This window comes from Galeopterus variegatus, unplaced genomic scaffold (assembly GCF_000696425.1).
Source record: "Galeopterus variegatus unplaced genomic scaffold, G_variegatus-3.0.2 Scaffold612, whole genome shotgun sequence".
Taxonomy (NCBI): domain Eukaryota; kingdom Metazoa; phylum Chordata; class Mammalia; order Dermoptera; family Cynocephalidae; genus Galeopterus; species Galeopterus variegatus.
The window spans coordinates 363,659-388,824 of NW_007726723.1; the positions used below are offsets into that span (position 1 = coordinate 363,659).

The 25,166-nt window shown below is 36.9% G+C and overlaps 2 protein-coding genes across 5 annotated transcripts in view; one reads left to right on the top strand and one right to left on the bottom strand.

Annotated features, from left to right (window-relative positions):
• Positions 1 to 957, bottom strand: part of CNOT7 (CCR4-NOT transcription complex, subunit 7) — a 24,449-nt gene extending 23,492 nt beyond the window's left edge. Inside the window, exon 1 of one of the 3 annotated variants that reach the window (XM_008570541.1) lies at positions 751 to 957. Coding sequence is in view for 1 of the 3 variants with exons in the window: in XM_008570543.1 (XP_008568765.1) it covers positions 751 to 852 (102 nt within the window). In the remaining 2 variants the exon portion in view is untranslated. Of the gene's footprint in view, positions 1 to 213; positions 405 to 750 lie in introns of those variants that run through there. The other 2 variants (XM_008570543.1, XM_008570542.1) reach the window with 2 other exon arrangements.
• Positions 958 to 1,025: 68 nt separating this feature from the next.
• Positions 1,026 to 25,166, top strand: part of VPS37A (vacuolar protein sorting 37 homolog A (S. cerevisiae)) — a 33,502-nt gene continuing 9,361 nt past the window's right edge. For both annotated transcript variants that reach the window (XM_008570544.1, XM_008570545.1), the window contains exons 1-6: positions 1,026 to 1,419; positions 12,237 to 12,311; positions 14,581 to 14,695; positions 15,243 to 15,343; positions 22,391 to 22,616; positions 24,065 to 24,135. In XM_008570544.1, the coding sequence (XP_008568766.1) occupies positions 1,295 to 1,419; positions 12,237 to 12,311; positions 14,581 to 14,695; positions 15,243 to 15,343; positions 22,391 to 22,616; positions 24,065 to 24,135 (713 nt within the window). In that variant the 5' untranslated portion in view covers positions 1,026 to 1,294. The remainder of the gene's footprint in view (positions 1,420 to 12,236; positions 12,312 to 14,580; positions 14,696 to 15,242; positions 15,344 to 22,390; positions 22,617 to 24,064; positions 24,136 to 25,166) is intronic.

Genomic DNA, 25,166 nt, shown 5'->3' on the forward strand with positions numbered 1-25,166 from the left:
CCCCCTTTTTTTTTTTTTTTTTTTTAGCACAAATTCGAAAAAAAAAAATCATAACAAGGGTAAAAGAGGAGGGTCTTATGACCCCCTCCTAAACTCTGAAGAGACATAAAGGTAACCTTGACTGCTCTAAGAACAGAAATCGAAGGAGATCCAGGGCACCTCTTTATAACTTTCCCTACCGCGATAAACACACACGCACACACTCATACTCACTCTCTCGGAAAAGACCCTGTTGTTTAACAGTGTTTTCCTCCACCTCTCTCTTTACTGCAGTTCCAGAAGCCCCGAAAAGACACCCAAAGCCTTCTCATTACTGGAGGTAGCATCTCTGTACTGCAGGCTCCCAGAGAAACGAGAGGACAGCACAGTGGCATTCAAGTCATAGATAACTCTCTTCCCTGGCAGAAAGCCAGTGCGAATGACAGCATTTACTGGAACCAGATTAACTCCCAAGCACCGCCGCGTGAGGGGATATGAGGCGCTGAGGATTTTAGGCCGCCGCCCTCCACTCCCAATTTCGGCCCCACACAGAAGCCCAGGTACAAAGCCTTTACGTCATCACTCTGCGCCACCCCTTGATATACCCCCAACCCCATTACCCTCCCCGCCACCCACCGCTAAGCTCTTTCCTCAGCCAGCCGCCCTCCAGCTGGCGCCATCGCGCGCCTTCTCACGTTCATGGTTCCCGCCCCCTTCCTACTTCCCCACCCCGTCCCTCCCCCGCAGGTCTGAGGCAGACGCAAAATCTACTTGTGTCACTGCGCTCGCGCTCCTCCTCCTCCTCCTCGCCATAGAGACAGCACCCAGCGGCGGTGGCGGTGGCGGTAGCGGCGGCGGCAGCGAGTGCCCCATAGACACCCCTAGCCCAGCAAAGGGGAAAGAGGAGCCGGAGCTGCGCCGCACCGTGCTGCAGCGTCGCTTCTCGCACGTCCGGACAGGGGCGCTAGATGATGACGCGACACGCAGAGGGGGCGGGGCACGCGGCGACGGAAGCCGGGGTGGTGGAGCGCTGGGAGGTCGGAGTGTCTGACTGGCTGGCTCCGGTGTCTGGGCCGCGTAGGTGGGATTAGCTGTCCAGGGCCGCAAGTTGCCCCTGTCCAGCTGGCCGCGGTGATATCATGTTCCCCAGAGCCCAAGGACAGCGAGCCAGGCTTGCTTAGAGAAGACGCGGCCCCCCAGCGCTTGGGCCGGAGGTGTCCCAGCCCGCTCCTCTGTCGCTGGAGAACAGCCGGGCTGAGTAGCTGGGAGAAGCAGGCCGGAGCCTTAGGGGCCTTGGGCCCTGGGACCCGAGGAGATGAGCTGGCTCTTTCCCCTGACCAAGAGCGCCTCCTCCTCCGCAGCTGGGTCCTCCAGTGGCCTCACCAGCCTCCAACAGCAGAAGCAGCGCCTGATCGAGTCCCTCCGGAACTCACACTCCAGGTGACTGCCGCTCCAACAGGAGGAAAAAGTACGGCGGGAGGGCGGGCTGGTCCTAAGCTCCCTCACAGCAGCTCGGGCGGACTCCCCGCTGGCTGCTGCCTCCTTTTGATACACCTCCCTGCGTGCTGGGTCACACGCTTGCTGTCCCTCTCCTACTCCCGTTCACTGTCTTCCTTCAGACCCTCCCTGCCTCCTGCCCCACCGCTGCTCAGCTCTTCTAATTCCGATTTGCTCATCCCTCCTGACACATCGCTGCTGACTGTAATCTCCCTCATAGTCGGTATCCCTTGCTTTCCCAGCTTCCTCACTAATCTTTCCCTTTGCCCACCTCATTGTTGCGTTGGCAGTATTGTTAAAATGTTATAATTGGCTGAAGAGGATTGCCAAGAGTAATCTTAAAGTTTCACAAAAAGTGGAAAATAAAATGGTTGCAATTTCAAAGGAAATAGAGGCCAAAGTTTTCATCAGTGAATTCCACTCGTCTGAGTGGCGTCAATCTTTTTGAGTCTCCAAGATTTCCTCTGTTCCAAAACCTCCCCCCTTCTCGCAATTACCACTGTCTGTACATTTCTCACCTCAGTATTCTCGTCCCTACACTCAAGAATTGACTTATGTTTATCTTGATTTTTCTGTTGTCCTCCTATGTGACTTTTTAAATTATTTCAACTGTTTTTACTGTAAACTAGTTTGCTGCAGCCTTTTATATCGCCAATATTTGTGGCCTCTAATCGTTTTCGAAAATTATAACTGCTTCTTTATATTAACTTTGCGAGTATATTTACTTAGCAATTTCACACCATGTATTTTATGTAACAATGTCAACATCCTTAAACCGAACCTTAAAAAAGTCTTTTCATACATTTAAAAGTATATATATCCTAAAATAATAAAATTGAATAATTCCTATTGGACAAACTATTAGGAGTTGTTTTATCTGTTATGCTTTGGTTATTTTTTTTAAGCAAGTAAATTATAATCTAGATTAGTTTTAAATTAGATATCTTGCTAAAAGAAAAATTTACTGCAAAATCAGTTGGGCTAATATGAGGCCTGTTGCTGACTGAACTTAAGGATTTTCTTAGTTCTTTGTCTCAATTTTTCTGCTTGTTCAGAAGTTTCAAAAGGTGAAAATTTGTGATATTTAACGGCAAAGACTGGCAGACTATTACTGGTAGTTTTCATTTTGGAAAATTAAGTTCACAAAGCTCTTCCAAGTCAATTTTATTCTAAATCTTGTTCTGTATACTAACCTGTAAGAGCTACTCTTACAAGATATGCTTATAAAATAAGGTGACTCATTTTTAACAAACATAACAAAAGTTTGTCCTCTTAGAAGTTGTCACCTTGGAAGACTATATGCTGTATTAATTCTGCTCTTGCAGAAACAATTTTTAGAATGACACCTTTGGAATTAATTGCTTCTATGCCTTTAGTATATTCTGTTAGATATTCACAGTGCTGGCAAATTTTTTTCTTTAAGATTGGAGTTGAATTTTTTAAATATCCCAAAGTCCCTCACTGCTAAGGCTGGTAAACAAGAAAAGTGATTGATCTGAAATTTATTTTTTTGGCCTCTGAAACAAAGTGAGATTCTAAAGCAGGAATTGTTAATCTAAATAGTTATGGAATTAGCTTAAGAGGATCAGTAAACACCCTAAACTGAAAGCAGAAAGGATCAATTTTATGTTATTTTTTGAGTCAAAAATTATGGACATATGATTGGAAATGTGACATTATCTTCCTATTTTGTTGTGTTATGAACACATAGCTTTAAGTATTTGATTCCTTTAAGTTATTTTATGAAAATACTTGAATTTCTATTTAATTGAAATATTTTATATTTACAAATCATCTTTGAGTAATTCTGGAGATGTTTACATAGGTCATGAGCTTCCAGTTTTCAAAGAATGGTACAATCCCAGAAGAAATGCCATCCACCTATTCTTGTTAAGTTCACCGTTTTAACTAATGACATCCTTTTTTTTTTTATGGCATCCATTTTTAAGCTAGCTGGTATAAACTGCAGTATCTGATATAGGGGTAGGAAAGGTATAAAACTGTTCCTCATTCTTCCTCACCCATCATAAGGGCCATGGCTAACACTCCTATTACAAAAGACAGGTTGACAAGAGAAAAGCATGACAACTTTATTTAATCAAAGTTGGGAGCCTTCAGAAATGAAGACCCGAAGACCCAGGAAAGGCTGTCTGTTTTTATGCTTAGGTTCGATGGACAGCCGTGTAGAAATGTGATTGGAGAAAAGGGTATGATCTAATAGTGATAGACTGAGAGGGGGAACCCCACAAGGCCTGTCTGTTCAGATTCTATTTGGCCTCTCTATGTAGCATTCCTTCCTCCCAGGTATGGGGCAGGGCCCCTCCGGAATGAGGGTCTTCAAGGGAAAAGGAAGAGTGACCTTTCTAGGTTTTATGGCTTACTCTGGGGGAGAAGGGCTCTAGTTTCTATGACCCACCCTGGGGAAGAGGAATTCCTCTTCCTATGAATTCTGCTTCAAGGGAATACAAGGTGTAGGAGACAGGAGGGCAGGAAAAGGTCAGAAAGAGACTTTGCTTCTGAGGCTTTCCAACCTCCTTTAGTTCAAAGTACTCAGCATGCCAAAGGACCGTCCTTTGGAGTATCATTTTCTGAGCCCCAACACTGACAATATGTTGCTAGATTATCCAGCTTAGCAGTATAACATATACTTAAAGACTTTTATGTAAACAGACACAGTGATTGGTTATTCTGAATGTGTGCTCTATAAAAGTTGAAAGAATGTTTTAAATTATTTTTTATAAATAATACAAAAACTTGCTAAATATCAACATCTTGTTGCCTGCTGCTCATCTCCTTCATGTTGCATATTCTATCCCTTTTCCAAATGTAAGGTCAATAGAGCTTTCCTGGCTGTGTAAGTATCTGACTTTTTTTTCTTCTCCCCTACTCAGTAATTTTTCCCCACCCTATTCTCTCATCTCCCTTCCAACTCTTATCTTTTTTAACTCCTTAAACTCTAAGGAAAATTCTGTTCCAACAAAGGGTCTCTTTATGTCCTTTTCTCTAACAGTTGTAAACTCCTAGTTACCTTACCTCATCTTCCCCAGGTCTCTCCAAAAGGTTAGGAGAATATTATGTATATTTCCTCATCTAAGTCTCACTGGTATACAGGGAAAGTGGGAAACTGTCATAGAACCAAAAAAAGTGTTTAACCAAAGAGTAATAACATGTTTAAGTGTGCTATGAAAATGGAAACTGAAAGTTATGTAGACTGGGCTCAAGTAATGTATTCAATCTTCTGAGTAACAATTATCACAGTATTCAGTTTACCAGAATTTCTGACTTTATTTGCAGAAGTAGAACTAATTCTGCTGTTTTTCTACTTCCCGAAGAAGCTCACTTTATTGGACACTATTGGTTTTCCATTTGATAGTGTGAGACATGCAACTCCTAAAGTCCATAGCATCTCCAAAGTGCTGCCTTTTTGTATGCTGGTAAGATGACTGACAGTTGGCAGCCCCTGACTAGCTTCAGGATGGGGGCTGGTCACCTGAAGATCAGGGAAGACTTTCAGTACAATCCCCTCAACCTCCAGGGAGGGGAGAGGGACTGAAGGTTAAGTGGATCACCAATTGCCAATGTTTTAATCAATCATGCCTATGTAATGAAGCTTCCATAAAAATCCAAGGGAACTTGATTCGGGGAGCTTCCAGATGGCGGAACACGTGGAAGTTCCTGGAGGGTGGCATGCCCGGGGAGAACATGGAAGCTCTACACCCCTTCTCCCATACCTTGCCCTATGCATCTCTTTATTTGTATCCTTTGTAATATTCTTGATAATGAACAGGTAAACGTAAGTGTTTCCCTGAGATCTGTGAGCTGCTCAGCAAATTAATCAAACCCATGGAAGAGAGTATGGGAACCCCAGTTTATATCCAGTCAGTCAGAAGCACAGGTAAAACAACCTGTAGCTCATGATTGCCATCCTCAATATGTGGGATGGGGGACAGACTTGGGGACTGAGCCCTCAACCTGTGGGATCTGAAGCTATGTCCAGGTAGATAGTGTCAGAATTGAATTGGAGGGCACCCAGCTGGTGATTGTTTACTTGCTGGTGGGGAGAAATCCCACACATTTGGTCACAGAAGTGTGCTATGAGAGTATGATAGGAGAAACTGAATTTAGCTTGTGTTATTTTCCCACATACCCACCCAAATTCATTTCCCCTGATTTCTTGGGAGAGCACCTATTTTTATTTGGATTTCACCTCTGCAAGGCCATACACTTAGTGGATCCTGGGCTCTTTCAACCCCAAGAGGTGAATGGATTGTTTATGCCAATGATGATGGTTTTATTCTTCCCCACCCCTAGTTATTGTAGAAGCAGGACACTTCACCTAATCTCGGTCAATGAGAGTTGGAGGGGAGGTCTGGTGGGGAGCTGCTGGAAACATTTTCTCAATAATAACGAGATGTCTGAGAGGAAGAAATGCCTCTCTTATGTTTTGTATATTGTTGTGTTACATGGAACATCTGGAACTGCTCGGAAAATGAACAAAGATATGGCTGATTACTGAATGTGGTAGAATAGAAAGATGGAATGCCCGTGATAAGCTTTCGCTGCTAAATTAACAATCTCTGGAACCTCCCTGCCTCTGTACTACTTGTTTAAGATAAATAAGTCCTCACTGTTAATGCCACTTAGTAAGTGATACACTTAGTGATGCCAATATTTAAAGACTCTTCAGAAGTGAAGCTGTTAAGTATTTCCCTGCATTGCTGCACCAACAATCAGAAAATACTAAAAAACTGATGTTCTTAACAGTGACTATTCTAACTATCCAGGTTTCTCTTCTTTCATAGTATCTAAAGTTAATTAGCTTCTTTATTATTTTATTTCCTTATCTCTAAAACAACACCTGTATCTATGTTGTGAGTAGTAATTATTATTTGTACTTAACTGTGTGAATTCAAAGTTACACAAATCATAATCCTTTTTTATTACCTTTTACTTGCACTGTGCTTGGATTCCAGTATTCTTTCTGAACTTTTAGCCTTATAACTTCTCTGGAGAGTCAGCATAGTTCCCCCCTCCTACAGCTCTTAAGCTTATCCCATTACTCACAGCTTTATGACTTTCTCCCCTCAACTCATGGGTTTCTGAGTAAGCCTAAATTCTATACTTTTCTTTCTATAGATTTCACTCTCAGCACATAAGGACTCACACAAACTGGACAACACAACAAACTTGTAATGAGAGGATATGTGTGTATGTTTTAACTTGTCCCATGTTATATTTTTTTTTCAAAAATATTTATAGCCAACATTTAAAAATTGAGATTATACATTAAAATATCAAAATTTCCAATTTTTCTTTTAATATACTTTATTTTTTCAAGTAGTTTTAGGTTCACAGCAAAATTAAACAAAAGGTACAAAGATTTTCCCTATGCCCCTATCCCCTCCATACCTAGCTCCTGTAGGTTATTTGAGATAAAAACTTGTTTACAGAAGGAAATCACCTTAACTTGCTGCAATAAAAAACTGTATAAGAATCTGCTATGCCTCAGCCTATTTATGCTGCAGAAATCTATAAAATGTCAACATTTGACACTATAAATGGACTTTGAGCTCTGTAGTAAGATTTAAAATTATGTGTATCAAACAATCCCATAATCAAGTGAATTTTAATTTGACACATTAAGTCATTATAGTCTATTTATAACCAGTGATTAAATGTATAATCGCAGAGTATATGGCACTGTAAAGGATGTTAGGATTTAAGACAAATTTTCCTAAATAGATCATAACAGCTCACGTGCTGTCTTCAGTTAATTTTCCCTTTAGTAATTTCAGTTCATAACTGCTTTTAAAAAAGTTACAACACATATAATCATTTCTCCATTGCTACTTGAATCCAGCCACATCTGTTCTTCCCCACTTGAACTCCTTCCAAGCTGTCCCTATTGTCTGCTCATCTAAGCCAAAAACTGGGTTATCTTCCATTCCATTTAGTCTTCCACCATTACTACTACTAGATTCTAGTTATTCTGCCTTCAGCTTATTCCCTCAATTTTTTCTTCCACATGGCTGCCAAAGTAATCTTTCTTAAATTCAAATTTGACCATGTCATTCCTTTCAATAGTTTTCTAACTCCTGCCAAAAAAAAAGTCCAGCCTCCTTAGCTTGATGTCAAGCTGACACAGAAGATGGTTATATGACTGAAGGGAAGATGTCAACAGATAAAGTTTCTTTTCATGACAAAAGATATAGAGTCTCATAGAGACCCCATGTTATTTTGTATTCGAAGCTTTTCTAATAGTGTTTTCTCTATCTAGAATGTCCACTTTATTTCCATGATTCACTTTCCTGGGTGTTAACTCTTACTTGACTTTTATATATAGCTCAGGTATTATTTTTTTTCCCAGACAACCCCACTATCGCTAGGTTAGGTGATTTCTTCTGTGTTCCTATAGTGCTTTCCACATCTCAGTCATTAACCTATGTGTTATATGGTACACTGTTCAAAAAATATTGTGAAATAAGTGGTACATGTCAGACAGATTTGGAAAACAAAATCAAGCAGTTTACTTTAGAATTTCTCAAAGCCTTTAATATGATAAAGTGCATCAACATTCTTCAAGAGACATAGTATGAAGCATTTTCCACACAACACTGAACATTTATTTGAGCTGTTTATTTTAAATGTCCAGTTTCTTAATTTTTCATTTTCATATCAGCTGTGTACGTGTGCACATATGCAAGTGCTTTTTCTTTTATTCCTCTGATGATATTAATTACATAAATTTATAGTCTTTTCTTTGCTCTATTAACTTTCTTTTCTGAGTTTTTTGTGGTTTTGGTTTGTTGAGTTTGGTGCATGCTTTGCATGGTTTTGTGTCACTATCCTCTCAGTGACGGAGATACAAGGATTGCTTAGAGCCCAACTTCGTGAAAGCAATGAGAGTCTCAGAGGGACTACACCAAGCTAACTCCCACAAGAAAGGAGAGAGTAGGTGCAGCCCCAAGCTCGGGCTTGTCTCGTCTTTTATTATAATGTCAAGACCTTGACTGTAACAAACTTAGTATCAAAAGAAGTACAGAATGGAGTGTGTGAACAGGACAGAAAATGATCTCAGTGTTCCCTACTATCCAATCAGAACATTTTTGCTGTTTTCAGCACATATAGTTCTGATCCTGTGCACTTAAGGCTTTTGCCCTTTGTGCACGCCCTATTCTAATCAGGCCCCTGTGTTCCCACAGTTTTGTTTTATTGAAACCTTTATGATGTTCTCCTTTCTGTATTTGAGATTCTCTAGTTTGTGGATACTTACTCTGTTTACCATAGCCTGGCTCATGATGAAAGAAAAAGAAAGACTTGTTCCTATATGGGGCAAGCTGGTAGTTAGTTATCTTCTGGAAATGGAGACTTCCTGGGAATCAGTAGCTTCCTAGGGGTTAATAACTTCCTGAGGCTCTGTTACCTTAGAAGCTATCTCACTGTGTTAGTCTGAGTGCAAATAGTACTGCTGTTTAGCAGTTGAACAAGCAAAGGAAAGAGGAGAGTTCTCTGACCTACCTGCTGCTTCACATATGTCACCCCATTCATTACCCTGAGAAATGTTCCTGCCCCTTCATTCTCCCTCCCCACTCTTGGTTTGCATTGACTTAGTCCAAGGGCTTGGAGGACCTTCAGACTGCTTCTAACTTTATATTGGTCTTATATTTTGGGTTGTGATTATTTCCTGTATTTACTTTCTTTTTCCTTGATTTTTCTTTATTTTCATCCTTTTCTTTGAAATCAAATTTTGAGGGCTTCCTCAAAATGTCTTGTCTGCATATGGTAGTATTTGCTTTTCAGCACTGTTGTGGATTTGCTTTTTCAAAATCTGTTTTGATATTTCATGGAGATTTAGATAGGAAAGTTGTCTATTCTCTATTTTCCTTATCTAATCATTGCAATCCTTTATTTGCAAGGTTCACCTTTAACATTACTTAAGTTACCTAACACTGTGGAAAATGCATGATGTCATTATCTGAATTGATCTTTTTTAGTCACAACTTTCTCATGGACTTTCTCATCATGCCGTGTGCTCCTTCAGAACAAAGACCACCTTATATTCAGCTCTGTATTTCCATTTCCTTGCAAGATGCTGGATATATGGTTGCTATTAGTTGAACTGAATCTTACTTATGAAATCCAGGATTACACAAAATATAAACTATGATTACTTTATAATTATGTAATCATATAAATGTTTGTTCATTCTTCAAAAGCAATCTTAACTATAACTATTGCATTTCAAGGTCTATTTGTTTACAGTTTTAGAGACCATCGAAGAAATGAGGATGCCCATTAATCATATATTCTGATTTTAAAAGTTATTTGCTTTATTCGGCTCCAAACCAATTCAGCACCACTGGGGTAAAACCATAGTAATTTTTTTCTTTCAGATAACCTAGAAAATAAAATTATTAATGCAGGACCATTTAAATTTTCTCTTATGGTGTGTTTACGGTATTACTTTAAAATGTGTGTGTGTGTGTATTTACATTCAAAGTAATACCACTGTCAGCATAAATATATGGTTATAAGAACATTTATCAGAGCATCGTTTATAATAATAAAAACTGGAAACAATCTAAATATCTAATAATAGAGAATAGGTTAAATAATAGTATGACCTAGATACATATACTAGAACATTATGCAACCATTAAAAATGATATTATAAAATAACATTTACTCCTTTAGAAAGATAATCACAAATTATTGAGGGAGGAAAAGAGCAAGTTACAAACTTGTATATATAGAGTAATTGTATTTTTGTTTTAAATAAGGCTGTGAATGTAGAAAGAAGATTAAAAGGTTATACACTATATGTTAACAGTGATTTTTTTTGGTGATATGAGATCCTAAGTGATTTTTATGTTCTCTTTCCTGTTATTTTTTCAATGACAATGAATTACTTTGGAATACGTTTTTTAAAAGTTATTGAAAATAGCAAAATATTCAAAATCACTTTTGTGATGAATATTCAGGGAATGATTCTTGTTTTAATTAAGTAAAAACAATTAAGTATCAACTTTTGTCTAATGCAGCTAGTCAAAATGCATTACTAGATTGTCATGATTAACTTGTTTTGGAGTTTGTTAATGACTGTTCAGCTTCTTATCAGAAGTATTACCTTCTGTTATATTTGACACCTCATTTCTGAAGAAAACTTGTCAAAAATTTTAACAAATGTTAAGAATATAAATGTAAGGAAGATGAATTGGACTTTAATCAAATTCACTTTAATATGATTTGTATGAAAATGTTTTATTTGAATCCAAGCAGTGTCTGAAGAACTAATGAGTTAAAATTTTAATACTACAGATATAGATAGGGCCCAACTTAGATGCATGTTGTAAATGCTTATTTCATAATAGCTAACATATATTGAGTACTTATTTGCTTGGTACTATGCCAATGGCTTTACATGCATTATCTTTCTTAATCTAACAACTCTTTTAGGTAGATAGATGCTTTTAACATCCCCATTTCCCATTTGAGAGAAAAGACTAAGGTTGAGTAATTTGTTCATGAAAACACAGCAAGTAAAGTGTAGAGGCAGGATTTGAACACAGGAGGCTTATGAGTCCAAACCTAATCCCCAAAGGGAAACTTTCATAAAAATTGTAAAAGGCCTAATATTGAGTATCTACTTGAGTCTCTTCTTAGCTGATTCATCCCCATTCCAAAGTATGTCAGAGGCAAAAGCTTATCTACAACTACAATTTCTTCATAACTCCATACCAACACTTTTGAACCTTTAAATATTCTAGAGGGTAGGTTTTTATCAGAAGGCCAAAAAACATAATAGTCAGAAAGCTATCCCTAGTTCAGGCTATGATTCTCAGGGTCACTCATCATCCAAAATGGCTATTAGAAGTCCAGCTATCAGATCCAAGCAGGAAGTACAAAGAAGGTAGGAAGGGCAAAGTGGACTCATACCAGTTGTCTGTTTTGTTTCCCTTTAAGATGCTTTTCTGGAATTCTACCCTACAACTTCTCTATATAGTATATATTATTGGTTGGGACTTAAGTCTATAGCAACAATCATCTAGAAAGACTAGAACATTGCTACCCAGAATAAAATCAGACTTCTCTTACTTAGGAAGAAAAGAAATATTTGTTTTTGGAAAGCAGCCAGCAGCCTATAAGAGTGTAGGAGACTTTTAAGTTTAAACTGTTGAGATCCAGACTGCCCCCAGTTGTCTATATAGCTGGCTAGTGGCAGAGTTCTCATCAGAACCCAGATGTCTTGCTGACCTGTATTAACCAGAAGGCTCACAACTGCTTCTACTGATGATAAATTGGATGAAGTGATAGTAAATCAATCTAGCATTTTTTTTTTTTTTTTTTTTGACCAGTAAGGGGATCACAACCCTGGTCACGGTGTGTGGTCTGCACCACGCCCAGCCAGTGAACGCACCAGCCATCCCTACATAGGATCCGAACCCGCGGCCTCGGCGCCGCACTCTCCCGAGTAAGCCACGAGGCCGGCCTTCAATCTAGCATAAATACAAGAATTTTTCCTTGACTCTTTACCTCAACATCCTCTCGCCCCTTGGATATTTCAGAATATTATTGCCACCTTATTTGATAAGCCTTTCTAACTATGATAATTTTTTCCTCAAGATACAAATTATGCTGGCTATCCAGATTCTGTGATTAAAATTAAAAGTAGTTTTAATAGATGCTAACACAACATTTACTTTTAACATTAATTGTTTTATGACTTTGGGTAAATTTTTTCCCCAAATTTTTTCTTACAGTATAGCTGAAATACAGAAAGATGTGGAATACAGATTGCCATTCACTGTAAACAACCTGACAATTAACATTAATATGTGAGTAGAACTGTATCCTATTTTTCCATGTAATAGCACTTAAAATTTCATTATTGTTTTCTATTTCTTAGTTATTACTAGAAGTAAGCTGTTTCAAGTGAACTTATTGCAAATAACTATAATTTATAAAATAGTGTACAATTTAGTAAAATAAGCATTTTTGAAAGATATCACTAATTTATATTGCTATAAGAAAGAAACTATAAAAGAAATGCAATAAATAGGTGAATAATAATCCTTAGTGCTGTAATTGTTTTTGTCGATTAGCACTAACGTATTAGCTGGAAATAGGCTGAAAAATGATAATGACAGCTACAAAAAAAAAAAAAAAAATGACAAACCCAGGGATTATGTGTGGAAAACCATTAGAGATAGATTTACATCAGAAGCAAGTTAAAATATTCCAGATTCCAGCAACAGATACACTACAGCAACCAGAGAGTTCAAGGCTGGATTTGGTCTGCTTATTACTTTTAAGGAAAAAAAATGAGAAGTTTAAAATATAATTATGAGCCATATAGAATCAAGGTATGATGACAACTACAATATTTCAGTCCTACTACTCCATTTTATCCACTTACTCATTAGAAATAAGATAGTGAAACAATTATTGGCAGCATTTCAGAAGTAGAAGTTACAATGAGAAAAAGTTGGATAAAATGATTGCTGAAACATGTACCTATTTGGCCTTTAATGCAATTATTAGTCTTTAGGTGAAAGAGTTGTTATTACCTCAGATTGCATTAGGTAGAAGGCAAGTGTTTGGGCCGGGTAAGAAGGCACCTAACTTGAAGATAGAAACCATGCCTTATTCATCTTCATATGTTCATTGTCTAGCATACTGCCTGCACAGAGGAGGCCTTATTAAATACTAGTTGAATGAATGAATTAAAGCATGGTTATGTAACTGTGCTAAGTGTTATGTTAATTTGATATAGATGAGCTTTTCCAATCCTTATAGCAGCCCTGCCAATTAGGGCAAATTACAGACACATGGTTAGTAAATAGCATAGTCAAGATACAAACCCAAATTGACTGGGCCCCAAGGGCCATTTATTGCCTATTTTTAAACGAAACTAGTTTAAACACCTTCAGCTAAATAAATAAAGTAGTTTTATCTTTCATCAAATGCCCAGGTAGAGCTAAGTAGAAGAGACCAACAACGACCCAGTTTTCTTCTTGACAGTGCTGTCAACATAGAGTTTTCTGAGCCAAAAAAAGGAACAGAGAAGCACTTTAAAGGAAAATATTCTTCTGAGTTTTAGAGATTTGGAAAACAAGGTTTCATATCCAGTAAACTCCCATTTTTTAGGACTTTACTCACTAATCTTAGTTTTGCAGTAGTTCAAAAAAGGTTAAAATTTTCACTTTTTCTTTTCCTTTTTGTCTTTTTTCCGTGTCTGGCAACGGATCGCAACCCTCAGTGTCGCCCCCGTACCGGACCGGGACCGGCAACGGGATCGCAACCCTCGGTGTTGCTCCCGCGCCTCGCTCAGCCAGTGAGCAGGAACCGGTCTGTATGTGGGATCCGAACCCTCGGCGGGAGCGCCGCCGCACTTCCCAAGCGGCACACTATAGCAGTGCGCCACCGGGCCGGCCCCACTTTTTTTTTTTTTAATGGTATTAAAAATTTACTATTCTTTTCTTGAAACCAGGTGATTGACCTCAGAGTTGGGAGAGATGTGTTAATTGGGAAATTTAGAAGGGAGCCATATAAAACCAAGGCATGATGGCAACTACAACATTTTAATCCTAGTACTTTCCATTTTATCCACTTACTCTTTAGAAATACAGTAGATAGTGAAACAGTTCTTGGCAGCATTTCAAAAGTGGAAAAACCACAAGCGTATGGCAAGAACCTGTGGTCCAATAAATAGCCAGATTGAGTTAGTATGGTTCACCTGATACAAATGCCCAATCTAATTTTTACCTGAGATTTTGTATAGCTTGGTATATTGTGCTTGAAAGCAATTAATTGGCATGGTGTGAAGAGTATTCTATAACTCAGGGTGTCCATTTTCCACATTAAGAAGTTTCTACTGTGATGAACTACTATATATTCTTTGTTGCCTAAGTATAACCTTTTGTATATTTTCAGTTAACCATAATAGAGCACTTATTACTAAATAATTCATCCATATCAAAGTGTGAAAATTTAATTTGCTTTTAACTAACTTTGTTTTAGAATTATGACCGTGTCTTTTAGGATTATGACCATACCATGTAACATTTGTTGTTTTTGTTTTTTCATTTGTTCTACCTTTACCAGATTGCTTCCTCCACAATTTCCGCAGGAAAAACCTGTGATCAGTGTTTATCCACCGATAAGACATCACTTAATGGATAAACAAGGAGTATATGTTACCTCTCCATTAGTAAACAATGTATGTATATGGTATAATTTATTTCAGAGTAATATAACAGATGTATTGCTTTTTATAAATATTTTAGAAATCTGAAAGGCATATAAAATTTCATTTTGGAATCAGTAATTTTCGATAAATTGCTTCACTGTGTATAATAATAGATAATACTATGTTTATTTAAGACTATGCCTTAAAGTTCTTAGGATATGATATGGTTAATTAACATGAAGGACTGTTACTTAAATGTGCTTTCAGTATTTACCTTTGAACCCTCAAATTATTGTAAGTAGTGAAATGTGGAACTATTTTAGTTCCATTATTAATTAAATGGACTTTTAACCTGATTTGCTAATTACCAAATATTTATGGTATTGATTCTAAAAGAAAATGTTTTAAGTTTTTAAGTTGTGGATTGTTGTTGTTTAGTTGACAAAATATCCTTTGCTTTTCATTTAATTATTAACCTGAAAAAGTGGACTAAGATTAAAGTGATATTATCCTAATGAGACTGTGTAATCTTTTTCTGAAAGTGATTTTAATCATCTTGTATTACTGTTACTTTCAGTTTACAATGCACTCAGATCTTGGAAAAATTATTCAGAGTCTACTGGATGAGTTTTGGAAGAATCCTCCAGTTTTAGCTCCTAGTTCAACAGCATTTCCATAGTAAGTATATTTATAACAAATACAAAATTTTGCATATATTTTAATTTGTTAAAGTAATTAAATAATTTAAAATAGTTTGAAAAAATCAAATAATGTTAAAAGGCAATCCTCTGATTTCCACATCCCCACCTTCACACAAATACATCCATACTTTTCAGAGGCAACTGTGTTTTCTGCTTTTAGCTGTTTCTTCTAATATTGACCTTCATCTTTCTGAATAATGTATACATACGGCTATCCCTTGATTCTTTCATTTTAGGTATTATCTATTGACTTCCTATTATGATAGATGAGGATTTTGGCTATTTTTCCACAAAACTTTCTTCCTCATTCTCCTCCCAGTGAAATTATAATGTAATTTTTATGTAAGTTCATGTTTGGTGTTTTTTATTAATTCGACTCTAATTATTGTTCACTACTGAGCCAAGTATGTTACCATGATTACATTTCCATTATGGTATACATTTTTACTTTTTTCTGGATTAATAATTACCTCAACTTTCCATTGGTTTTGTTTTCTTAGATCTTCTTAATTTTACAAATCATCTTAAATTTTAAGATCTCCTTAAATTTCCACAGAGCTTTTAGAAGATCTGAAAAATCTTAATCATTTTTTCACATCATCAGACAGTCAGGTAATCTCTAGTTTCCTTTTTTTTTTCCCCTTGCAGACAGTGCTTTACTTTTGTTCTCCATTCTGAATTACTCTCTCTGACTATTGTATAGTTCTCATCCATTAACTTCCCTTTATTGTCTTCCTGGGATTTCCCTTTGCAACTTTCTTGTATTAGGTTCTCCATTTCTTGGATTTTATGTTTTTTTTCTTTCTCAGGCTATTTTCTAGTCTCTTGATTTATTGACTCAGTAGTTTCCTGAGTAAAGATATGTTCTAGTTACTAAGGATGCATAACAAATTAACCTAAAACTTGTGGTTAATATAATGACAACACTTGTTTTTATTACGAATCAGCAATTTGGTTAGGGAGCAGTGAAGATCACTTGTTTTTGCTCCACTTTTTTGCATTAGTTTGTGTGGCTTGAAGTCTGAGAGGTTAAACCATCTGAAGCCCCTCTTAATTTTCATATCTGGCAGTTAATGTTAGCCGAATGCTGAGACCTTAACAAAGGCTGCCAGCTCATACATTATATATGGCCTCTCCATGTAACCTAGGCTTCCTCATAGCATGACGGGTTGAGTTCCAAGGGCGAGCATACCAGGAGAGAGAGCAAGCCAGCCACATGGAAGCTGCATTGCCCATTATGATGTAGTCCTGGGTGTCATTCTGCTGTACTGACATTCAGCAATGTAATGTAATGACATTCTAGCATCATTTTGCGTAATTTGTTTGTAAAGTCAGCCACAAAGTCCCACTTGGATTGAAAAGTGAAGGGAAATAGACTCCATCTCTCAATAGGGTGGAAAAGCTCAAGAAAAGCATATGGGACTGGAATTCTGTCTGTGGCCATTTTGGAAAATACAATCTTTCACAGTTCTCCTTCTGACCACAAGTTATATTCCTGTCTCCTATATAGGAAAATTCATTCATCCCCTCCCCCAAGAATTTCCACAGTTCATAATATTACAGAATCAGGCTTGTGTTCAGAGTCTAGGGTTTCACCATGTAAATTATGTTCCAATAGAAATGAGGTTTCTCAGGTGCTTTCCTTAAGAGCAATTACTCTTGATCTGAAGACAAGTGAATTAAAGACACAAGGTAGCTGCCTCTCACACACCCACCATACAACACAGAACAAGCCTAGGATAACCACTATAGACCATTCTACTCAAAAAGGAAGAAAACAGGAAGCACACAGGAGTTGCTGGTCCATAGCAATCCTGAAATCTAACTGGGCACATTTTTTTGATTAGGACTTAGTCTTACTTTGTGTGAATGATTCTTCACAGAATAATTCTGGGTTCTTGGTTCTGCTTCTGAGTCATTTTTCCTTTCTGTAAAATGTAGCCCTTGTTTGTGTATGAGTAGTTTTTTTTTTCAGCCTGCTTCCTGCCTATAGAAGGGTCCAAAGGCCTTTTTTCATTTGGTACTTAGTCCCTTTTAAACCAAGATGATGCAATTCCTTTTAAATGTTTATGATTTTCTTTTGAATCTGTTTTCATTCATTTTGTTAGATAAGAAAGCAACACCTACAAGCCTCTGCAGAATACGTTGTTGGGCTTCTAGTGAGGCTGTGGAGAGACATTTCGCTAAAGATTCTTAGAAGCTGTAGATGGCTTTTTTCTTACTGGACAGTTCTCTGAGGCACTGCCTTGGTTCTTTCAGAGGTGTTAACAAAAGATTTTCTAGTTCGCTCTGGGTTCAAGGTTTGCTTTTTAATCTGTTTCTTAATTTGAGAATCTATTTTTTTTTTTTTGAAAGATGACCGGTAAGGGGATCTTAACCCTTGACTTGGTGTTGTCAGCACAACGCTCACCCAGTGAGATAACCGGCCACCCCTATATAGGGGTCTGAACTCGTAGCCTTGGTGTTATCAGCACCACACTCTCCCGAGTCAGCCACGGGCCACTCTTAATTTGAGAATCTATTTTTTTTTTTTTGAAAGATGACCGGTAAGGGGATCTTAACCCTTGACTTGGTGTTGTCAGCACAACGCTCACCCAGTGAGATAACCGGCCACCCCTATATAGGGGTCTGAACTCGTGGCCTTGGTGTTATCAGCACCACACTCTCCCGAGTGAGCCACGGGCCACTCTTAATTTGAGAATCTTAAGGAAGCTGGAACACTGTTTGGAAATCTTAGCTAGCCATTTCAATTCACTAGTACATTTTCTTTTTTCCACATTATTGCAAGCAACAGTGTTGGTAAACTGCACTAATACAGAATTCCTTTCCAGTGACCATCTCCTCAAAGGCCCATCAGGCTATTGCTAAGTCTTTTCGAGGCCTTTCAGTCTTTCATACTCTCCTGAGGGTTTTTCCAGCCTTCACCTGTGCTTGGTCCCAAAGCCCCTCCCATATTTTAGATTTTCTTTTTTTGTCATAGTAGCATTCTACTTCCAGGTACCAAACTCTGTTCTGGTTACTAAAGCTGCATAACAAATTACCCACAAAATTATGGCTTAAAACAGTGAAAACACTTGTTTTACTCACTAATCTGCAGTTCAGGCAGGGTTCATCAGAGAGAGCTCATACGTGCTCTACTCATCATCAGCTGGTTCTCAGCAGAAGCTTTACCTGGGGATGTCAGTGGCATACCCGGATGTGGCTTCTCTGTGTGCCTTGGGCTTCCTTACAATGTGATGGCTGGTTTCCAAGGGTGAACATCCTGAAAGACAACTATGAGAAAGTCATATTGCCTTCTCTGATTTAGCTGCTGAAGTCAATTCAGTGTCACCTCTGCTACATTCTATTTGTTGAGGCAATTACCAAGTCCTGACCAGATTCAAGGGGAGGGAAATAGGCTTTTCCTCTTGGGGCAGGGGAGTGACAAAGCTCTGAAAGAACATGTGGGACCAGAAATATTGACATGGCCATTTTTGGAGAATACAGTATGCCAAAGAAGCTTGGAAGATAAATTTTGAGACTTTTTTTTAAGTCCATAAATTTCTTTAACATACCCTCACGCTTGATAGTTGATACAGATCAAATTTTAGGTTGAAGTAGTTTTTCACTCAGAATTTTGAAGGCATTGCTCTATCGTCTGTATTTAAGCTTCCATGTTACTAAGACACCCAGTGCCGTTTTTATTTCTGATCATTTGTAACTTTTTTTTTTTATCTTTGGTTTTCTGAAACTTCATGATGATGCAACTCATTGCTGGTCTCTTTCAACATGCTGGGTATTTTAAGGGCCCTTTCAGTCTGGAGATTTGTCTTCATTTCTAGTAAATTAATTCTTTGTTGTAATTTCCATCACTTTTTTTCACTCTTCTTTCTTCATGGAACTCCTTTAAGTCTGATATTGAAGCTCTTAGAATATCTGATTTTCTTATTGTCCGTGTTTATATTTTTCTTTCCTCTTCCTGAGAAATTTCTTGGCTTTATTTCCCAGTCCTTCTTAATTTCCAAGAACTTTTTCTTGTTCAAAATTCAGACAGCATCTTCAGCACTGTGTGGAAATCTCCTTAGCTAGCCCATACAGCTCATTAGGTACCTCAGCCCTTTTCCCCTCATCTTTGCCTTCCTGTTATCTACATACTAGAGTCCTGAATCTTTCTTTTTGGGTAAAGAATTGGGATATTCTTTATCCAAAAACTGTATTTCCTATGTTGTATAGAGATAGAGTTGGACATAAATTCATTCACCTTATTTGAAAATACAAGCCAACAATTTTACAAATACATTTTCTATGACACAGTGCACATCATTATAAATCAAGTTTGATGAATTTCTTAGATAATTTTGTGGGTTATACCTGCTACTGAGTTCAAAATAAAGCAGATTGGTTTAGAATCATACTATTCCGTTCCTTTTTTTCCCCCACTAAATGGCATGGTTTGGAGAGTTTGTTATGTTAGTGTGTAAGGCACTTCCTCATTTATTCTTTACAGCTGCAAAGTATTCATTTATGGATGTACTATTATTTATTTAGCAAGACTTCTATTGATGGATATTTCCATTGTTTGCAATCTTTCCTAAAAGGACTGGCCTTCTTTATTGCGCTCAATGCTGCAATAAGTAACCTTAAAAATAATATTTTACCCAAATGTGAGCATATTTGTTGGATAAATTCTAGAAGTAGTGTGCACATTTGTAATTTTGACAAATACTTCAAAATTGCCCTCCAGAGTAGTTATACCAGTTTCTACTTCTATATACAATGCCTATTTCCTGATACCCTTTGCCAATGTGTAGTATATTATCAAATGGATCTTTGCCAATTTAGAGGCAGAAAATATGTTAGTATAATTAGTTGTATATATCTTACTACCAGTGTAGTTGAGCATCATTTCCTATGCTTTTATTTTTCCTCCTTTTCTGTAAGCTGTGTATACTACCTTGTTTTCCATTTTTCTATTAGGTTGTTAATCTTTTATCAATTCATAGAAATTCTTTATGTATTAGAGAAATTACTCTCTTTCTTGATATGAGTTTCAAATGTTTTCCCCCACACTTGTTATTTGTGTTATAAAGGGCTTTGTCGTGGAGAATTTTTTTTAAAGTGTAATTTATCATTATTTTCTCTTATGACTTCTGAATTTGGGATCACAGGAAATCCTTTCCCACCTCAAAGTTATAATTTCCCATTGATTTCTTCTTTTAAGATTTTTTTTGTCCTCACATTTGAATCCTTGATCCATTAGGTTTTTATCCAATTGTAAATATGAGGATCTGGCTCCAATTTAATTTTTCCAGATGTCCCAAAACTATTTATTGACTGTCTGTTTTTCACTTGAGAGTCTATCTTTATTATATTCTAATTCCCATATGTGTTTGGGCCTTTTCTGGATCTGATATTTAGTTCCATTTACCTATCTATCCATTCACTTAGTACTATGCTTTAATTTTTTTTTTTTTTATTATTATTAAGATTTTAAAACTTGTTTTGCTATATGGCAAAGCTAATATCTCTTTACCCTCCTTTTTCAGATCTTTTTTCTTTATATTCTTACTTGTTTATGTTTTCATATAAATATTAGTGTCATTAGTGTACATTTCAAAAATCTTTAACAAATGCTTTCTTCAATAAAAGTTTGAACTCAGGTTAGTTTATGTCATTAAATGAAATAAAAGTACTCCAATAAAAAATTGTTTAAGCTTTTTAATTTTAGAATATGTTTTAATACAAAATGTAACATTTTCATAGTTAGTATTATATTTAAAACATAACCATAAGTCCTTTATCCTTTACATGAGAGTGATCAACCCATATAAACTTACTGTATTAATTCAAATATTGGTATTTAGATGATTCTCAGTCTGCATTTAGGCCTGAATTACCCTAATTCTTTTATAATGGTTCTCTCTGAACTTTTCTAAGGGGGAAAAAGAGTTAAATGTAAAATATTTGTTATCCTGCAAAAATAAATATTGACTGCATTGTTCTCTGATTGAATACCAAGTACATAATGTTGTGTCATTCTTTCTAACATATATTCATGTTTATATGAGGATACTTCAAAAAGTTTATGGAAAGAGTTGGGTTATCTTTCAACTGTATTTTCCCACAAATGTTTTGAAGTACCCTTGTATAATGCATCTGTTTTTAATATCTTAACATTTTTAGCTTATCTGTACGTTTAATTTTCTTTTACAATTTTCTAGAAAAGCAGTCTTGACTTTCAGTCAGATTTTGCCAAATATAGTGAAAGCTACTAACTAGCCTCAACTTGAATAAATTTTCTTGATTAAATATTGTTCTCTTGGGACGACCCCGTGGCTCACTCAGGAGAGTGCGGCACTGGGAGCGCAGCGGCACTTGGGAGCGCCGCAGCCACGGGTTCGGATCCTATATAGGGATGGCCAGTGCGCTCACTGGCTGAGCACAGTGCAGGCGACACCAAGCCAAGGGTTACGATCCCCTTACCGGTCTCACACACACACACACACACACACACAAAAAAAAATATTGTTCTCCATTCCCTCCTTGAACATACTGACTGATGCCAATGAAATGTTGAAAACTCAAAAGTGTCCTGTCTGTTCATTTCTAGTCTGACCAGTTGAATTGTAGGCTTTCTAAAACATTCATCTTCTTTTTCACAGAAACCACAATTCTTCTTTGAAGGGGTCATAGTTTATCAATTTATATAACTTTTTTTAAAAAAGATGACCGGTAAGGGGATCTTAACCCTTGACTTGGTGTTGTCAGCACCACGCTCAGCCAGTGAGCCAACTGGCCATCCCTATATGGGATCCGAACCCGTGGCCTTGGTGTTATCAGCACCACACTCTCCCGAGTGAGCCACGGGCCGACCCAATTTATATAACATTTAATTCTGTTTTATAATTATAAAAACAATTATCACCTGCCATAAACAGAATCCGTCTATAATACATGACCATTGCTATTTAGAACAATTTAGCAATAATTTTATGTATTTTACCCTTAAAACCTAATCTGATAATGATTCTCTTTTTCTCTGTAGCCTATATAGTAACCCAGGTGGGATGCCTCCTTATGCTTCTCAAGGTTTTCCATTTCTTCCTCCATATCCCTCACAAGAAGCCAACAGGAATGTCACTTCTTTATCTGTTGCTGACACTGTTTCTTCTTCAACAACAAGTTATACCACAGCCAAGCCCGCTGCTCCTTCATTTGGTGTCCTTTCAAATCTGCCATTACCTGTTCCCACAACAGACACTTCAGTACCGGTTTGTATCTTTAATTATCTATATTTTGTACCTTTGAAATATTCATTCAACCAGCAAACATTTATCATCTACCTCCTTGTGTCATCCACTAAGTAGGCACAAAATATAAAGAGATTAAATCACATTTCTCAATTCAAGTTAACAAGCACAGAGAGGTAACCAACAAATAATCAAATAATTGCAAATAAGGAACTTAGAGTAGAAGAGAAAGACAGTATAGAGTTATGGAAGAGACTTATAATTGAGGGAATGTTCAGTGCTCCCAGGGACCTAGGTAGAACTAGTAGGGATATCTTTATAAAATATGAGTGCGTTTTCTTCACCACTTTATCCTTACTGCCTCAAACCATGCCTGATACATATAGTAGGTGCTCAGTAAAAATGAGGCTGATAAATGAAGGAATGAATTTATGCTTGAGGCCAGATTTTAAAAGATGGTTATGAATTTGCCAGGATAACAAAGAGATATATAAGGCATTCTGTGAGAGGCAGTAACACTGACAAAGGCACTGAGGTTCAAACCAGATGGCATTTTTGTGAAGTTGCCTAAAATAGATCTCTCTGGCTGTCATATAGGGTGTAGACATAGGCACAAGAAGTGATCATGAAGGAGAAATAGGTGTCAAATTGTGGAGGGTCTGCTATAGCATGCTAAGGGCTTCAAGCATCCCACTGTATTTCAAAATTTTTTTTAAATCGTATGTTCTTAAATTAAGCTGGTAATTGTTGCTATATGGGATGTTACTGAAAGGGAAACTGATACTTAGTGCATAAAACATTTAAAGGGATTGAAAAACCTTCAGTTTTAACCCTTAGTAAATATCATCCATAGTAATACTCAAATATTGTAAAACCTTATATCCAACATTACTAATTTCAGAGTTTATCATTGAGAATTTAGACCCAAGTGGACTTTGTTTTTCCAAAACCTTTCATCATTGTGTTACTGAATGTTATGTACAAACTACAACTAGTAGTGTAAACAAAATTACAAGACAACTTTTCAAGGGTCCTCAAGTATAAAAAATCATGTATATTCATTCTGTTCCTTATCTACCCCACTGACTCATCTAAGATAGGTATGTAACTTCAGACCACTGCCAAGTTATTAAGTTTTTCTACACAATGCCTTCCACAGATAATTCTCCACACCTGTCCAGATACACTTAAGAGATTTATTTTACAGCCACAGACTTGCCCAAGAAAGAGCTAACACAGTTACTCACATGGCCTCACTGAAAAAAAATGTAACCCTAAATGTACAAAGTTACACTGAAAAAATAGACTGAAGGAAGAAGGGAAGAGTAAGGACAACGTGAAGTGTGAAGATGAAGATGTGATAATGAAAGCAGTTATGGATAACAGTACATTAAAAATTACTTTTAAAAGTAAATGGGAGCGGTCAAAAAGATGGCTGAAATTTAATATCATTTAAAACTCTTCTTTAGATAAGCCAGAATGGTTTTGGTTACAAGATGCCAGATGTCCCTGATGCATTTCCAGAACTCTCAGAACTAAGGTAAAAAACTTAAGTTGGTATCATTTTCTATTTTATTTATAATATATAAACCAGATCATTTCATATTCTTATTAAATAAAAATATTTTTAAAATATTCACTGTTCCTATATTGTGATTGTCTTAGTGGGAAAGTTTTATAAATCAGTTGTAGGTCTTCTAAGTTGTATTCACTGAGTGACTAGTATATACCCAAGGATTTTTCTAGATGCCAGTTATAATAGTCATCAAGATAACAAGGTCCTTTCTCTCGTGTGGCTTGTATTCTTTGAAAATTACTTCTGAATACAGTATTCCTGATGATTTCAAAATATATCTTGGCCTAGTTTAAATCTTTCATTGTTCCTTTAGTAGACAAACTTTGTATAGAGGGAAATAGATTAACATTATAGAAGTATTAGCAAGGTGTCTTTACAGAGCCAAAATTTTATTGAAATTTATGGAGATGTTTGTATTATTCAAGTTTAAGGTACCATTTTTTTATGAACACTGCTCCTTTGAGATTCTCCATGAAAAGTGTTTTGTGGCCATTCAATTTTGGGAAGCATTGCATCCTTTATACCCCCATTGAAGGTTTATAATACTTATAAGGCTACTATTACCAAGACTACTGAATGTAGTTCACGTTTTTTTGTAGTTCTTTTTGTCTTTAGGAAATATTGCACCAAGGACTTAGAGCCAAATACCCATTAGAAAGCCTATAGTTTAAAAAAGAAGTTTACTTTTATTTGACCCAGTGTTTTACAGTCATTTTTAAGAAATAGTGATTTATTATTTCTGCTAATAATAATAAATTAATGAATATTTATAATATATTACATGCATGTTAAGGGTTAAAATGCATTGTAATAATGCTCACAACAGCCCCATGAGTAGGAGCTCCCATTATGTAAAGATTGTCTTTCTTTTTTTTCCTTTTTAAGTTTCTTCCTTTAAAAAAAATTTTTTTTTTTTTTGTCTTTTTTCGTGACCGGCAACGGATCGCAACCCTCAGTGTCGCGCCCGTACCGGACCGGGACCGGCAACAGGATCG